The sequence below is a fragment of the Balaenoptera physalus genome, assembly GCF_965194825.1.
Source record: "Balaenoptera physalus genome assembly, chromosome: 4".
NCBI lineage: Eukaryota > Metazoa > Chordata > Mammalia > Artiodactyla > Balaenopteridae > Balaenoptera > Balaenoptera physalus.
In genome coordinates, this window is record NC_138891.1 from 143,461,590 (window position 1) to 143,479,010 (window position 17,421).

At 48.1% G+C, this 17,421-nt stretch overlaps 1 protein-coding gene across 2 annotated transcripts in view; it reads left to right on the forward strand.

The window, feature by feature from the left end:
• Positions 1 to 17,421, forward strand: part of UBASH3A (ubiquitin associated and SH3 domain containing A) — a 57,164-nt gene that overhangs the window by 3,516 nt on the left and 36,227 nt on the right. The window contains exons 3-7 of one of the 2 annotated variants that reach the window (XM_082461123.1): positions 301 to 5,947; positions 7,927 to 7,980; positions 10,504 to 10,690; positions 13,078 to 13,276; positions 16,989 to 17,158. In XM_082461123.1, coding sequence (XP_082317249.1) covers positions 5,835 to 5,947; positions 7,927 to 7,980; positions 10,504 to 10,690; positions 13,078 to 13,276; positions 16,989 to 17,158 — 723 coding nt within the window. In that variant the 5' untranslated portion in view covers positions 301 to 5,834. Of the gene's footprint in view, positions 1 to 223; positions 5,948 to 7,926; positions 7,981 to 10,503; positions 10,691 to 13,077; positions 13,277 to 16,988; positions 17,159 to 17,421 lie in introns of those variants that run through there. The other variant, XM_082461124.1, reaches the window with a different exon arrangement.

Sequence of the window (17,421 nt, forward strand, 5' to 3'; positions counted from 1 at the left end):
CAGCTAGGCCCGTGAGCCGCAATTAGTGAGCCTGCGCGTCTGGAGCCTGTGCTCCGCAACAAGAGAGGCCGCGATAGTGAGAGGCCCGCGCACCGTGATGAAGAGTGGCCCCCGCTTGCCACAACTAGAGAAAGCCCTAGCACAGAAACGAAGACCCAACATAGCAATCAATCAATCAATTAATCAATAAAAAAATAAATCTTTAAAAAAAAAAAAAAAAATGGAATTGGAAGGCCAGAAGTGGGAGTTCTCACAGACACACAGGTAGACATCAATTACATGAAGAATTGTCAATTACAGGAAGAATTGTCAATTACAGACCCCAGCAGAAGGATCACCAAAAGGAAAGAATCACAAACTATGCAGCCCTAACAGGAAAAGATGCACATTACATCTCCTACAAGAAATTGACCACCCCGGTAACTCAGCCAGTGAAAAACCATCATCACCCTGAACTCTCACTTTTATCCAATGGACTTAGTTCAAAATAAGCCCTCCCAGCTTCCTCCTTTTTACTATAAAATAATGTTCCTCTCCTTTGTTTATTAGACTTGCCTGTTGGTTTTACTGTGACTTGCTTGTCCTGAATTGCAATTCTCTGTTATTCTCAAATAAACCCATTTTTGCTGGTAAAATAACTGACTTTTATTTTTTAGGATAACAATCTGGATACAGAAACTATGTAACAGAATTGGAAGTGCCTGGGAATTTGGCAACTTACATAAGATGGTCAAATTCCTTGAAAAACAATTTAATCAAACACATACAAGAAAAATAGTCCTATATCGCTTAAATAAAGTAAATCCATAGTTTAAAACTTCCCCAAAAAGCAAATTCTAGGCTCAGATGACTTCACTGATAAATCTTTTCAAATATTTAAGAAAGAAATTATACCAAACTTACAAAAACTCAGAGAATTTAGAGAGAGTTAACACTTCCCAACACATCTATGAGGGCCAGAATAAGGCTGATGCTAGGGTGACCAACTGTCCTTGTTTTCCTGGGACTGAGAGGGTTTTCCTAGGACTGAGAGGGTTTTCCTAGGATGGGAACTTTCAGTGCTAAGACCAAGAAAGTCACAGGTAAGTCAGAATGAGTTGATCACTGCCGATACCAAAACCTGACAAGGAAATTACAAGAAGGGAAAACAAAAGGCCAAGCTAACTTACAAATATTAATGCAAAGATTTTAAACAAAACATTAACAAATTGATTCCAGCGATATATAAAAAGGATAACATATTATAGACAAGGAGGTTTTATCTTTGGAAAACAAGATCGATTTAACATTCAAAAGTCAATTGGTGTAAGTTACCTCATTCATTGAATAAAGAAGGAAAACAACATGATCGCCTCAATAGACGCAGAAGAAGCATAAGATAAAATTTAATATCCATTAATGAAATTTTAAAACACTTCAGTAAACTAGGAGTGAAAAGGAATTTCTTTTATTTGATAAAGAGTATCTACCAAAAAGCCATTTTTATTCAACATGGCATTGGAGGTCTTTGCCAGACAATATGGCAAGAAGAGGAAATAAGGTTGATAAATATTAGAAAGTGAGGGGAAAAGTGTCATTATTTGAAGATTACATAATTGTGTACATAGAAAATCCAAAAGCATCTACCAAATATTAGAACTAATAAGTGATCTCAGCCAGATTATTGGATGTGATGTCAATACGTAAAAATCAATTGTATTTCTATACACTGGCAGCAAACAAATGGAAACTGAAATTATTTTTAAACCATGGCATCAAAAACATACAACATGTAGGAATAAACTTAATGACAGAAGTACAAGACCCTGAAAACTACAAAGCATTACTACAAGAAATTAAATAAATAGAGAGATATACCATACTCATGAAATGAAAGACTCCACATTGTTGAAATTGATCTATGGAGTCAACGAAATCTCCAACAAAATCCCAGCAGGCCTTTTTATTTGTGGAAATTGGCATACTGCTTTTTATTTTCCTCTGGATTCCTTCCCTTTCCTTTTTTAAAATCAATTTTATTGAGGTTTAGTTTACACACTATAAAATGCACCCATCCTAAGTGGTTAGTTCAGTCAGTCTTGACCATCTATGCACCCATATAGTCACCACCAAATCAGGAAATAGGACATTTCCATTATCCCCCCAAACCCCTGCATACACTAGTCTTGGTCAACCACGTTATCTGCTTTCTGTTTCTATAGATTAGTTTTACCGTTTTTAGGATTTCATTTAAATAAAATCATATAGTATGCAGGATCTTGTGTCTGGCTTCTTTCAGCCAACAAAATGTTCTTTTAAATTCATCCATGCTGTTGCATGAATCAGCGGTGTGTTCCTTATTATTGATGAGTGTTATCCCATTGATTGAATATACCATAATTTGTGTATCCATTCTCCAGCTGATGGACATTTGGACTCTTTATAGTTTGGGTCTCTTGTGAATAAAGCCATCATGGACATTCATATACAAGTCTTACTGTGGACATACATCTTCATTTCTCTGTGGCAGATTGCTAAGAATGGATTGGTCATATAGCATATGTATGTTTAACTATAAGAAACTGTCAAAATGTTTTCCAAACTGGTTGGACAAATTTGTATTCCCACCAACAACGTTATGAGAGTTCCAGTTATTCCACAGTCTTGTCAAAACTTGGTATTGTCTGTCTTTTCAATTTTAGCTCTTCTAGTAAATGTGTTGTGGTATCACGTTGTGGTTTTAATTTACATTTCCCCGATGACTAATGATATTGAATGTCTTTTCACAGCCTCATTAGCCATTCATGTATCTTCTATTGTTAAGTGTCCATTTAGATCTTATGACTATCTTTAAACTGGATTGTTTGTTTTCTTATTATTGATTATAATAATATAAATACACACAATAGATACATATGCAATTACAGTAAGTCTCCTACATATGAATCTTCAAGTTGTGAACTGTCAAAGATGCAAACGTGCGTTCGCATGTCCAATCACGTAAGTTAGTTCACGTGTCTAGCGTACATTGTCACGTGCGTGCATCCTCTACTAGTGGTTGTGCTTTTGTGTACTTTACTGTACAGTACTGTATAGAGTACAGCAGTACAGTGTCTTTATTTCCAGCCCAGGATGTCTGGAAGCAAGTGTAAAAGCAGCGGTATATAGCAGATTGTGTTTGTTAGTAGAGTACCTAGGCTAACTTTGTTGGGCTTACTAACAAATTGGACTTACGAATGTGCTCTCGGAACGGAACTCGCTCGTATGTAGGGGACTTGCGGTATATTATATTATATTCTCTCTATATTCTGGATATAAGTCCTTTGTCAGGTGTATATATGATGATATTCTCTCCCAGTCTGTGCCTGGCCTTTGTATTTTCTTTATGATGTCTTTTCAAGAGCAGATGTTTTCAATTTTGATGAAGTCCTATTTATCAATTTTCTTCTTGTACGATTCATGCTTTTTATGTAGTAAGAAAACTTTGCAAACTCCAACATAGCAAAGTCTTTTCCTTTTAGAAGTTTCATAGTTTTAGCTTTTACATTTAGGTTTATCATACATTTTGGGTTAATTTGGGGGCATGATGTGGAGAAAGGGTTGAGGTTCATATTTTTCCCATATCAATATGCAGTTTTTCAGCACTAGTTGTTGAAAATATTACCCCTTCCCCCATGAATTACATTGATCCCTTTGTTGAGAATCAGTTTGGCTACATATGAGGGTCTTTCTGCACTCTCCAATGGCTCACTATGGCAACCTGATTTTTAAATTTATATGAAAAATCAAAGGGCCCAGAAGAGCAAGACAATCTTGAAGTAGAAGACACAAATCAGAGGCCTTAGCATTATAGTAATTAAAATAGTGTAGTGTGGACACAAAAATGAACAAATCAAACAGGAAACCATAATAGAGTCAGAAACAGACTAATACATATTCAGTCAACTGACTTATAATAAGCATTCTACTGCAATTCACTGGGCAGAGGATGGTCTTTTCAATGAATAAAGGTATAGGGAAATAAATGAACTTTTACCCCTACCTCCCACCGTATAGAGAATTAATTCAAGGGGATCATAGAGCTAAATATGAACCACAAACAGGGTAAAGCTCCAAGAAGAAAACATAGGAGACTATCTCCATCAATGTTGGATTAACAACGATTTCTTAAATAAGATGTAGGAAGTTCTAACCCTAAAGAAAAGATTGCTAAATTAATTTTTATTCAAATTAAGAACTTTTGTTTCGCCCAGAGACATTACTAAGAGATTAAAAAAGCAAACCAAAGCCTGGAAGAAATTACCTGTAAAGGCATCCAACAAAAGACTCATCTCTAGAGTTTCCACAAATTGATAAGCAAGCACAAACAATCCAATTTAAAAATGGCAGACAACTAGAAGAGGCCCATCCCCAAAGAGGAAGTTCAGATGGTCAATAGCCTGTCTCATGGTGCTCAGTGTCACTGACATTTGGGGAAATGCAAGTTAGAACCAGAGTGAGATACAATGACACACCCCCAGACTGGCTGAAAGACTGATAACATCAAGTGTGGGCAAGGATGTAGAACAGCAGGAACTTTCGTCCACTGCTGGCGAGGGGGCAAGTTGGTACAACTGCTTTATAAAATTGCTTGGCAGTTTCTAATGAAGGATGCACATGTCCTATGACCTCCCTATCCCACACCTAGACGGGTGCCTAACAGAAATGCATGCATGGGGCACTCAAACACATATACAAGAATGTGTGCAGCAGCAAAACTGAAAACCCCCCAAATGTACATCAACTGAGAACTAGAGAAATAAATTATGGTGCATTTATCTGATAGTTCACAGCAATACAGTGAACCATGGCTACACTCAATAACGTGGATAAATTTCACATTCATAATTTTGGGCAAAAGGAATCAGACGTGAAAGAGTACATGCTATACGGTTCTGTTTATGTCAGATTCAAAGATGAGCAAAATTAATATACAAGTGAGCACAGCAGCTACATTTTGGGGTAGGGAGGAGAAAACTAGGAGGCTGGGGGAATGACGCTGGGGGCCAGGGGGTTTCTGAGGTTCTGGTGATGTTCTAGAACAGGGTTTCTCAACCTTGGCACTGTTGACATCTTGGTCTGGACCCTTCTTTGCTGTCAGGTACGCTGCATCATTCCTGGCCTCAACCCACTGGGTGCAGGTAGCAAACACCCCCTCCTCCAGCTGTGACAACCAACAGTGTCTCCAAACATTGCCAGTGGTCCCTGGGGATGGGGGCCAAAATTCCCCTGGTTGAGGACCTTTGTTTTATTGCTGGTCTTGGAGGATTAGGTTAGTGAGCTCACTTTATGAAAATGTATATGAAAATGTATTGAGCTGTACATGTAGGATTCATCAGCTTTTCTGCATGCATATTAAACTTTAAAAGTTTTTTAAATTAAAAAAAAAAAAGTCAATGAATAACTAAAAGAGCCAAAACTTTTAGAGCTAGCAGGGACACTAGATGCAGTGTCTTGCAGGTAAGGAAGCTAAGATCCAGTGGCTCGGGGTTAACCCCACACCGGCTTCCCCTCCCACACCCTGCCCCCTCCCTCCCAGGCTGACTCGCTCCCAAATACAGCCCAAGTCAGAGCTAAGGCCGATCCCATGCAGGTACTCGGTTGGACCTGTGGACCCCAAACCCCACTGTGGAAGGGGCTTGGTGGACCTTACAACCACACTCTGCAAAGAGAATTCTGAAAACCAATAGCTCATGCAAACAGGATATTAGCTTTTGTCAGAAAGATCAAAAAGGGCTTGAGGTTTCTCATCTCAGCCCCAGCCTCCCCTGCCTCTCCCTCCCTGCTTTATCTGCTTCAGTCGGCATCAGGAAGCGATGGCAGCGGGTGAGACTCAGATCTATGCCAAGGTTTCCAACAAGCTCAAGGGCCGCAGCACCACCTCGCTCCTGGACCCCCTCCTGAGCATGGGCTTCCCGGCACACACCGCGTGAGTACCGCCCTGCCTGGCCGTGTGCCCTGGACCCTGAGCTGGCCCCTCTGTGGCCACAAAACTGCAGGTGGCTCAGAGCGCTTACTTCCTGTCAAGGGGTGCACCATGCAGGGCCAGAGATCGGCTCAAAATGAGGCCTTTTCTGCTTTTATAAATGACACGATCTTTGCCTTTTAAAGACAAACTCTGCTGGCCGGTGATGGAGGGACCTTGAAATTTGTGAAAATTGGAAGCAGGGTTTGGAGGGGCCTGGCTGTACCCCCTCTGTGGGCAGCTCAGGGAATCTGAGACAGCTTTTTAGACTCGAATTTGAAAGCCTCAAAGCCGGGTGGGTCTCTGATGCTGGGACCTCTTAAAATACACAAGAATGTAGTTCTAAATATGCAGGGAAACCCCTTGTCCTTAGGGGGGACTCTCTTGAATGTCTGATAATGGAGCGAAATGGTTAAGGAACTCCCCGAGCAGGGTGGACATAGTCCTACTTATCCAAGGAGAAGGGCCACACAGAGATGACTCCACCTTGAAGGTTACCCTCCGGGAGAGGACGGGGTCCCCCAAAACAATGAGCTTGAGACCGACATCAGGTTGCAGCTTCCACAGTGTTCTTAGATCTGGTGCTTTTCACGTGTTTATTCATGTGGGAAATACATCATAAGTCCCCTTAGGTAACCTCGGATTTGGGAGGGGGCAAACTCTCCTTAAACAGATGACAAACCCTTGCCCAACTGCGTGGAATGACTGAGGCGGGACCCCTTTCCTCCCCAACCCAAATCAGGACTTTGTTGTCATGTTATGCTCATAGTGAACCGGGGGTCTGTGAGACGGGAACAGAACCAGGCGTGTACAGGGTGCTTGCCGTGGGCCTGGCACCGTCCATCAGGGGCAGACGGGGGCACCGTCCATCAGGGGCAGACGGGGACACCGAGGCCGGAGAGGGCAGATTCTGGAGGGGCAGGGCTGGAACCCCACTCCCGGTGCTTGTAACACTCACGCTTTATTACGTGACCGAAGCCACCGTTGGGGACATACTCAAAATTCCTTCCAGTTTAAACAGCTGTGTGTTGGAGGTGGAGAAACGTGTTTTAAACGTCTCCCTTAGGCGAGAGCACCTAGGTAAGGTTCCTGTTAACTTCTCCAGGCAGCCTCATCCCCGCCAGTATCCTCTGAGACAGCAGCGCTGGGCACTGGCCGTCTTGGGTGCCTGGTCAACGCCGGCTACTTCCAGGCTGAATTCCTGGATGAATTACCTTCACCAAACTCCATTCTGTCCAGTTCAGTCCCCTGCAGTTAAACTCCATTCAGGGTACATTCATTCAAGGATGAGTAAGACTTGGTTAGGCCCAGGGACCTCGCGGTCCAGTCGATCAGGGAGATGGACTCAAGTCCATTGAGATGAGGGGCAAGGTGGCCATGTGTGCGGTGGGGAAGTGCAGGGGAGCTGCACGGGCATCCTGCTTGGGTGGTTTGCGGAGGGCTTCCTGGAAGAGGAACATCTGAGCCGAGCCTGGAAGACCCAGTGCCATTTCCCCCAGGGCATGTTGGCACCGGGCCTAATCTTGGCAAGGAGGCACGTGTGCAAGCCTGGGACATGGCCCTGCACAGCCGGCTCGAGGGTCCAAGAGCGGGTCCACCTGTCTTGGGAGCAGGTGCGTTGGGGAGGGATGGGGACGCGGGATTCGGGTGTGGGTGGACCTCAGGACAGGAGCCCTTGGACTCCGTGCCAGGGACTGGAGGTGGGGGCCAGGGAAGGAAAATGATGGGCTGAGATGCAGGGCGTCTGCGTTTCCAAAACCGCAGTGGTGCCACGCGGAGGGCGGAGACCTGGACGCTGCATCCCACTGTGAGGTCTGGCCGTCCAGCCCCCGGGGGGGACCCCCTAAGGTCCCATGTGTTGCAGGGACACTCCTGTCTCTCTGACCTTTCCCAAAGAACAGAAGGCAGGTTCTGAGAGCTCCTCGCGTTCTCCCTCCCCACAGGCTCAAGGCGTTGGCGGCCACTGGAAGGAAGACAGCGGCGGAGGCGTCAGACTGGTGGGTGCGGTGAGGTCTCTGCAGGGTGGGCGCTGGAAGTGCCCAGGACACTCCGGGGGGCGGGGAAGCTCCATGCCGCCCACCCAGCCCCCAGGGAAAGGAATAAAGATGCCCCGGTTAAAATGGAAAACAAAAGAGAGAGAACTTTGAACAACGTTTTCTTCACTTAAAAGTCTGATTTAATCCAAATGTGCCTGTCAGTGAAGAACAATATCCATGTGATTTGTTTAGTAAATAGGGGAGAGCCATTTTTGCTGATAGGAAGGCGAGTTTGCCACTCTCTCCGCCTCTGATGGGGCGAGAACTTGCAGGTGGTGCTGAATGCCCCCCAAGGCCTCGCACGTTGCCCCTCAGGGTGCCAGGTGCCTGGGGGCTGTGGGGAGCTCTGGGTTCCAGGAGGCTCAGCCAGCCCTCAGCTCTGCGGCTCTGCCAGCCTCCTGCTGCTACGGGCCTCGGTTTCCTGCCCTGGGAATCAAAGAGGACACCCTGTTCTCTAAAACTCAGTCCCGACCACGTGTGGCATGATGCCATCATTCTGCCCCTGGTGGGAAGTCCCCTCATGCTCCGCCCCGGAATAGCTGCAGTGAAAATCAAACAAAAATCCCAGGTCCCGCCAGGCTGGGGTGCCCTCCCCAGAGCAGGATGGCAGACACTGGCACCAGGTCTCTGAGGGCTCAGCGTGTCCTCAGCGGGAACCCCCTCCGCCTCCAAAAACTCTAGGCCAAGGGCAAAAATGCCAGCCCCGTACAGGACAAAGGGAAGCACCTGGGACCCTCTGGGCTAGGCTAACCCCAAAGTCAATTGCAGAATTGGAATTAAAAACAAGACCCACTGTCCTGAGGGTCGTGCTAGTGGTGACTCAGCCAGAAAGCCCAGCAGACCCACCGAAGAACAGGGAGGTGGTGGGCGACCTAGATTCTGTGAGAGTGGGCCCAACCTCACTCCTAATCGGGGGCGGGGGGCTGCAAATTAGGATGCCGTTAACAACAAAAGGCGGCTTCAAGTTTTGGTGAGGATGAGGGGAAGGCGGTCTCTCACTTTCTCAGCTGCAATAGCGGTGAATATCCACACTGAAAATGTGTAGCTGCCGCCCAGAAGTTCATGTCCAAGTACATTCCCTGGAGAAACACAGAGGACCTAAAAAGACATGTACAAAGATCTTGATCACAGTGCTATGAAATTTTAAGAAAAGAAAACAATTTAAATGTCCATCAATGGCATGGGTGGATGAGATATTACCTACATAGATGATGCACTGTTATACAGCCCTTAGAAGGTTCATTCTGACAAACTTCCCCAGATGTATGTGCATTAATGTGGAGAGATTACAAAAACACAGGTTTGAGTAAAAAATGCAAGTTGCAGAATAATTTGAACAATAGCTTATGATTTATATAAAACACACACAAGTGCTATCTGTGGATTTGTTACCTAAATGTCTAGAAGAAAACAGAGCAGATTAAGACTTGAGGTTTCCTCTAGAAAAGGGGAAGTGAGCTACAATGGAAGGGGTATAGCTTCCTCTATTGGTATTTTTTTATTAAGGAGAAGGTATTTGTGTGTATCTTATGTTTTCTCCAGTGGTTGTACCCTGATTCCTAAATTCAATATTATATCACAAGCGCTTCTCTGAGTCATCAAAAATTATTCAAATCCATAATTTCCAATGACTGCATGATAAAGTTATTATCTTTTTTCTCATTTTTTCCTTCTTTCTTATTATAAATAACCGTACAATAAATATGTTATATGCAGTCTTATCTATACTTTTTGCTTTCTGCTTCGGATAAATTTCTGGAAGTGGAATTATTAGTTCAAATGGAATGGGTATTTTAAGGCTATTGACACATCTTAGCAAATTGCTATGTGTAAAGTTTGCAGAAATTCATCCTTAAGTCTCACTGCACCTTTGACACAATTAAGCATAACTTTTACCCTCTCAAAGACATTCTGTTAATTTGACAAGTGAGAAAATTAGCGTCTCGTGGTTGTCTCAATTTTTTTTTTTATTTTTGGTGAGAATGAACTTGAATTGGGGGCTCTATGTCATTTTTCCTAGTATTTTTTTTTTTAGTATTTAAAATAATTTTCTGAATTGAAAGAAAATATAGTAGCCACCTAAGTTCTGTCTAGTTCCTTGTGGCTTTGATTTTTACACTTAATTTGAAGTTGGAGATGAAATTAAAGTGTGAGTTTTTTTCCACAAAATTTTCAACCCTAAGGAGATGCCTGGCCCACAAAGACCATTAGAAGACCAGTTTTGAGTGTTTCTGTCACCTTTCTCTCCTTTTCTGGGTCTTTGGCCTGGGAATCAGACTAGCCAGGATCTGAGACCTGGCTGGACGCTGACCTGCTCTGCGGCCACACTCAGCCCCGTGGTCGGCAAGTCCCGCCCGGGCACGGACACCTCTGCTCTGCACGGCCTGCTGTTCTGAGTTGCTGTCACCACTGTCCTGTGTCCTCCATGGGGAAAGACTCTTTTGGCCACGACGCCAGGTAAAAGTGTCCCATTCTCTGTTGCAGGCTGCACTGCCATTGCAATGATCCTTCTCTCGACGACCCCATCCCCCAGGAGTACGCCCTTTTCCTCTGTCCCACGGGACCCCTGCTGGACAAACTTCAAGAGTTCTGGAGAGAGAGCAGGCGTCAGTGCGCAAAGAACAGAGCCCATGAGGTCTTCCCTCACATAACGCTCTGTGACTTCTTCACGGTGAGTCAGTCCAAGGAGTTTTTAATGCTCATTAACACAGCAGCTGAGTCATTTTCTGCCATAACTAGGTGGTGATGGGGCAAAATTGAGGGGTTTACTTTCACAGGGTGGTCCACAATGGTGGTGTTACCTGGATTCTTTGTGTGAGATATCCTTTACTTTCCTCCTCATCTTTGTCTGGTCAACTTCTATTCATCCTTCAGAACCCAACTCATTTATCCCCTCCCTTTTTGAGTCTTCCCCAGCTCCCCAGGCAGAAGAGGTTGCTGCCCTTTGTGCTCCCACCATCCTCTTGTTTCTAAGTCTAGTGGCACTCTTTCCCTGTTGCATGGCCATGTGTCTGGTGCAGTTCTGCATCCCTCACTGGACTGACCCGCTCAAGGGAAGGAGGATAATTCACTTACCATTGCCCCCCAGAGACCAGCACCATGCCTCAAACAGAGTGGGTGCTTCACATGTGTGTGATGGATCAATTGAAGAACAGGTTGGCCAGCCACAGATGTAGGACTTCTCCCTGCCTGGGGGACCAGCCCTCTGATTTGAAAGATGTTCAGAGAACCAGGTCCAGCTGCCAGGATGGGGTCCTGGGAGGTGAGAAGGACCTGGGATGCTCAAAAGACAAGAGGGAGGCATGAGAATGAGGGAAGGAGGGGCAGACACCACTGTGGCTCCCGACCAGAGAAAAGTACGGAGGGCACACCCTGGCCCCGCCCCGGCTCTGCTGCCAGCAAACTCTAAGGGTCCCACCGGGGCCCAAGGAGCCCTCTGTCCCAGGCTCCTTGCGCTGCACGGAAAGGGGGACGCAGACCTGTGCAGGAAGGCTTCCAGAAGATGCCCAGAAGAAGCAGCTTCTTCCAAAGCCCTTGACAATCATCCTCATTTGCCAGGGCCAGTGGGGAGGGATTCCCAGGTGCTGAAACCAGGAAAGTCCCAGGCAAACCAGGGTGAGCTGGTCACCCTACTTGCACATTGATGGCATTTGTGACAGGCTCCTTCCTGGCTTGTCCTAGGAGCTCATCAGGGAAAGGAGAGGCAGTGAAGCCAGCAACGAACATGACCTTAGAAATGGACACGCCTGGTCCTGACAGCCAGAGAGCTGACTGGGGCCTCCAACTCCTCCTCCCAGCCTGTCGAGGCATGTCCATTTGTGCACACATACACACATACACAGAGACACACACAGCATCACACACAGACACACCACACACAGATACCATGTCACACACACAGATATACACACAGATACACAGAGACACACACAGCATGACACACAGACACACCACACACGTAGATACCCCCACACACATTTCCCTTCTCTCGAGGTAGCTGCCCCCTCACGCCCACCCCACGTCCCACCCTGCCCTGGTGGCTGTGTGCCCCCTTCCAGCAGAAGAGTGTAATAGGGATTCACTCTTTGCCTTTGATTCTGTAAAATGGGAACGCTCAGCCACCAACTAGTGCCGTCATCTACAGGTCGGTGTATAACGTGCCTCCATACTCCCAGATTACGTGAGGTGAGTGCCCTCCAGGCACCACGTGCTTTCCAGGCCCTACGAGGACTGCAAAGATACCACAGACGGGGTGAATTTAGGGCACTCCTGGTTAGCAGGGGAGCTGAGGGTGCGCATTAGCAACGATGATAAGGTTCACAACTCAGAGAATAAAGAGGGCTGTGGGAAGCCCAGAGGGAGCCAGCTGCTGGGGAGAGGAGGATTTGGCCGGCTCCCCGAAGGGGGTGGCTCTGTCAGGCCTCCACTGGGGTCCCACACGGGCGCGTGGAGTCTTTCTCACTGAGCAAGGAGCCAAGAGCTGTGTGGCCAGAGGGCAGGTGTGTGGGTGACAGCAGGGTTGAGGGGGAGCTTGTGAGCCAAGACCACGTCAGAGGAGACCCTGCTGGGGGCAAGGACGGCTCGATCACTGGCCGAGCGTGTGGCCTGCTGCCGGGTCTGAAGGTCAGCAGCCAAAGTGTAGGCTACAACCCTCCTCAGTAGGGTAGGTTCTGAGCAGTGTGCCCCGGGGCCACCTTGGTGTCTACGGGAAACCTCCAGAAGCCAATAATGCAGCCCTGAGCCCAGCTGTGGGCCACAGGACTGGAGGAGGGGGTTCAGGATGGGATGCAGGGCTGGGTCAACTCAACGCGGAGCGAGGCACATATTTAGAGGGACAAGGGATTTTTGACCTGGGCACTCAAAGGCTATTCTATTCCAAAAAGAACTTGACCTGAATTCTATAAGAAACTGGGGACCAGCTACAGAACAGATCCATCACCCCAAACACCAGGACCAGGTAAATTATGTTACAGCATCGTGACCAGAAAAGAGGCTCCCGAGGCTGCCTGATTGTTATTAGTTAAGGTAACAGGTGACTGTCCTGTCTCTGTCCCTCAGTGCGAGGACCAGAAGGTGGAGTGTCTGTATGAAGCACTGAAGAGAGCCGGGGATAGGACCCTGGGCGCCTTCCCCTCAGCTGTGCCTCTGGTTCTCCATTCTTCCGTCAGCTACCTGGGCTTCTTCGTGAACGACAGCCCCGCAGATATCATCCAGGAATTTGCTGTGATGTTCGCCACGGAAGCTTCCATCTTAGCAGGTAGGCAGCCCCAGGCAGAAGCACACGCAGGGCCCGGTTAATAGAAAGTGGTCCCTTTGTGCCTGGGGCTGAGCTCGCCACACTCGGGTGCGACGGGCAGACCCCAGGGCAGCAAGAGTGAGGCTGTTTCCCCGATGCAGCGACGGTCGTCCTGCAGGGTGGTCGCGCTGGCCTGGCTGGCCGGGCGCAGGGTTGTCTGCACCCTCACCAGGTCACTTACACACCCACCTGGCCCTTTACAGTCAGCAACTATGACATAGCCTTAACCTGAGGCTGAACAATTAGCTAGAACATCCGTAATGGGCCAGGATGTCCTTCAAAAATGTGAGCTAAGTCAGACAGAGAAAGACAAATATCATATGATATCGCTTATACGTGGAATAAAAAAAATGGTACAAATGAACCTATTTACAAAACAGAAGTAGAGTCACAGATGTAGAAAACAAACTTACGGTTACCAAGGAGGAAAGGGGTGCGAGGGGTAAATTGGGAGATTGGGAGTGACATAGACACACTACTATACACAAAATAGATAACTAATAAGAACCTGCTGTATAGCACAGGGAAATCTACTCAATACTCTGTAATAATCTGTATGGGAATAGAATCTAAAAAAGAGTGGGTATATGTATACGTATAACTGATTCACTTTGCTGTACAGCAGAAACTAACACAACATTGTACATCAATTATACTCCAATAAAAATTAATTAAATACAAAAAAGAGTGAGCGAATAGAAAGACTCAGAACTAGCACAGGGCTCTTCTCTAAGTGGGAATAGCCTTGTCTGCACCAATGTGGTTTTTCAAAACACTCAGCCGTGTTCCAGCTGCTGGGAAACTGTCCCAGGAGGGACGGTGTGTGGCCACATGATGACAGGGGATTGTAGGCGGGGGCACCTCCCCCAGCCCCACGCCCACCAGGGGCATCCCTCCTCACCAGACCAGTGCTGTATGTAAAACACAAGTCCTAGCTGATTCATTTTAATGTTTTCGGTATGAGCGTAGTCTTGTCTCCTTGGCCTCTTGGGGGGAAAATTATCTAGACTCACTTTGAGAATCAGCCAAATTCACTTTCCTCAGACACCAGCCCCGGTCTGGAGACTGAGGCTCCAGCTGGGGTTTAGTGAGAAGAATTCCAGACTTGACCTCAGGTGTGAATTTTCCCTCATCTCTGGTTGGTGATGTGACCTGAATCATGTCCTCTGACCCCTGAGTCGTCTTCTTTCTCTGCAAATGGCTGGGGGTCTCGCCCTTTAAACAGTTTGGGCTGTTTGGGGAACTTCCCCGTGGTCCTGGTACTCAGAGGTGCTCCGCACTGCTGTGCTTTGCTGAGTCTGAAACTCGAAGAGGCCACAGCACCCTGGTAGCGGGACCCCTCCCTGCCCCCTGCAGATGTATATGAATGCAGATGCCAGTCACATGAATAATTTCCTTAGTCCCAGATTTCCATTTGGAGGCTCGCTTGTCGAGTCTGGGATCGTATTTGCTAGGTAATGATAACCTTACCCCATGTCCTTGCGGATTGCCTCCTTTATGTAAACGTGAGTTCAGGGCATGGCTCTTGAATCTCCTTGTCTCTAAAAGGATGACAGACGTGGCTCTTGTCCTGATGCAGTGTATCAGCCGCTTGCCTCCGAGCAGGCCTAGCACCTCACTTACTCCCATGCCCCCAAAAAGTGGCTCTTAATGACCACTCATTTTCAAAATAGAGTGACCGAGGGCTGTGCAGGGTAAAGTGCCTGCCCAAGGTCACTGTCATGGGTTGAAAAGTGTCCCCTAAAATTCACGTCCACCAAAACCTCAGAAAAGGACCTTATTTGGAAATAGGGTCTCTGTAGATGTAATTAGTTGAGGTCACACTGGAGTAGGATAGGCCCTAAGTCCAGTGACTGGTGTCCTTGTATGACGAGAAGACACAGAGACACAGAGGAGAGGCCATGTGACCACGGAGGCAGGCATTGAAGGGATGCGGCCACAAGCAAAGGAATGCTGGGGCCACAGGAGCTGGAGGAGGCAGGGAGGGACCCTCCCCGGGATCCTTCAGTGGGGGGCGCTGCCCTGCAACACCTTGGTTTTGGACTTCCAGCCTCCAGACGCATGAGAACAAATTTCTGTTGTTCTAGTCCACCCAGGGTGTGGCCATTTGTGACAACAGCCCAGGAAACCAACAGAGTCCCCAAGCCAGTGGGTGGTGGAGCTGGCACTGGAGTCCAGCCATGTCCTGCTCCGTGCCTCCTGGGCTTCGTGCGGACCCGCTCCGCACCCTGGGAAACCGGCTTTGACCTCACGTCCATCGCCCACCCCTCAGCAGGCTCCGCCCTGCCCTCCACGGCCGGCACCCTGGGCCCGACCCTGATGGGTCAGGAGGGACCAGTCACAGCTCAGCCAGCAAGCGTGTTCCTGGCCAGCTCACGGTCCCCAGGGGCATGGGCCACCCAGAGAAAAAGACAAGCGCCCGTTCAGATCAGGTGACTTGGTGATCTCTCTGATGACGACCTCAGTGGGCCTTTCCCAGGCCACGCTGACTCATCCACGGCAAGGCCGTCCCCCCACCTCGTCTGGAACACCCGAGAAAAGGAATTTCCCCGCCACCCACATGCTCTCTTGCTTCAAGCTCCTCACCCCCGCAGCTCAGGGCCTGGAGACCTCGCCGGTTTCTCTTTTGCTACCAAAGGCTCAGATAGAGGACGGGAGACATCGACGGGGTTGCCAAGTCTGGGCTCCAGGAAGTGGGTGCATCACCCTTGACGTTTTTCAGGGGGAAGGCGGATCCTGTGTGTTGCTAAGTGTTGCCCGTGAGAAAGGTAGCAGGTAATTAAGATTTACTGAAAGTTTCCCGGGGACCTTACAGTTGAGAGGCCGGTTTCCCAGGACAGTCTGTCCAATCCTCAAGTTGTTGGTGTCGAAACTGAAGCTGAGTCAGACCAAGACGGTACCCAAAGTCAGCTGCCAAATGGGGCAGCTGGGTCTAAAGTCAGGTCTATCAGATTCCAGAGTCTGTGCAGTTCCATTAATCGCCGCCTCCCCGGAACAAAACTGCTTTGTGACCCGGCTGAAATCGGATCCTGGCTGCTTCGGGGACGCTGCTGCCCACTGACCTGAGGGCCCTGGGATGAGGTCCAGGAGGGCTGGGGCCATGAAGGCAGAGGTCACTCAAAAAGACCAGGGCCTTGGCCACTCCAAGGGCTTCCTGCTTCACCAAAGTCAGCAGAATATTAGAGGCACTGTGACGTCTGATGGAATCGCATTGCTTAGGGCATTTTCTTCCAGAGACTGCAACTGAACAAAAAGCCATTGACTGCAGCATGATCCCACCCGTGCAGGCCACTGTGCGACAGGCACACCCCAGGGGATGAAGGAGATTGGAATCAATTGTTGGGGCAATTAACTTGCAAATTGATGGGCCACAAACACCCCCCCACCACAAAACCTGTGTCTCTATACCCTCTGCTTTCCTGCTTCTTCGTACAATCTTCAAGTACCCAGCTACCTCCTTAAAGAGGTGACCTCTGTGTGGTGGCCCGTCTGGGCCAACTCCTTGTCTTGTCGGGGGAGCGCTGGTGTGGGGAGGGGAATGGGTAGAGGCAGGAGGTGCGTGTGTAAAGGCGTTTGCACCTCCAACCCGGGCTCATGGCCACCCCGGATGCGGAGACCCGGGCGTGCAGTGCGGACATCTGGGTCAAGGTGCCCCGTTTGCCTGATTTCACAGACTGCACCGTGAAGCCCTGCACCAAGCAGCTGCATCTCACCCTGGCCCACAAGTTCTATCCCCACCACCAGAGGACGCTGGAGCAGCTGGCCAGAGCCATCCACCCCGGCCACGGCTGCCAGTGGACGGCCGCACTGTACTCCCGGGACATGCGCTTTGTACACTACCAGGTGAGCGAACGCAGGCGGACGGCTGGACTGGACCCCGCCATGGGAACAGGTGAACGGCTGCCCTCCTGACGGAGCCCTGACCCCAGGAGCCCTCGGATGGAGGTTTTTCAGCAGAAGGGCGAACTTCTCTCCCTTCCCTAAAATCATGCTGTGGCCTGCATTTTGGAATTAACATTCTTTTGTATATGAGTCGCAGACACAGAAATTTGGGGGAAAAGTGGAAACATTTCTGGTATTAAAAACGGACGGTTGCAAAGATTTAT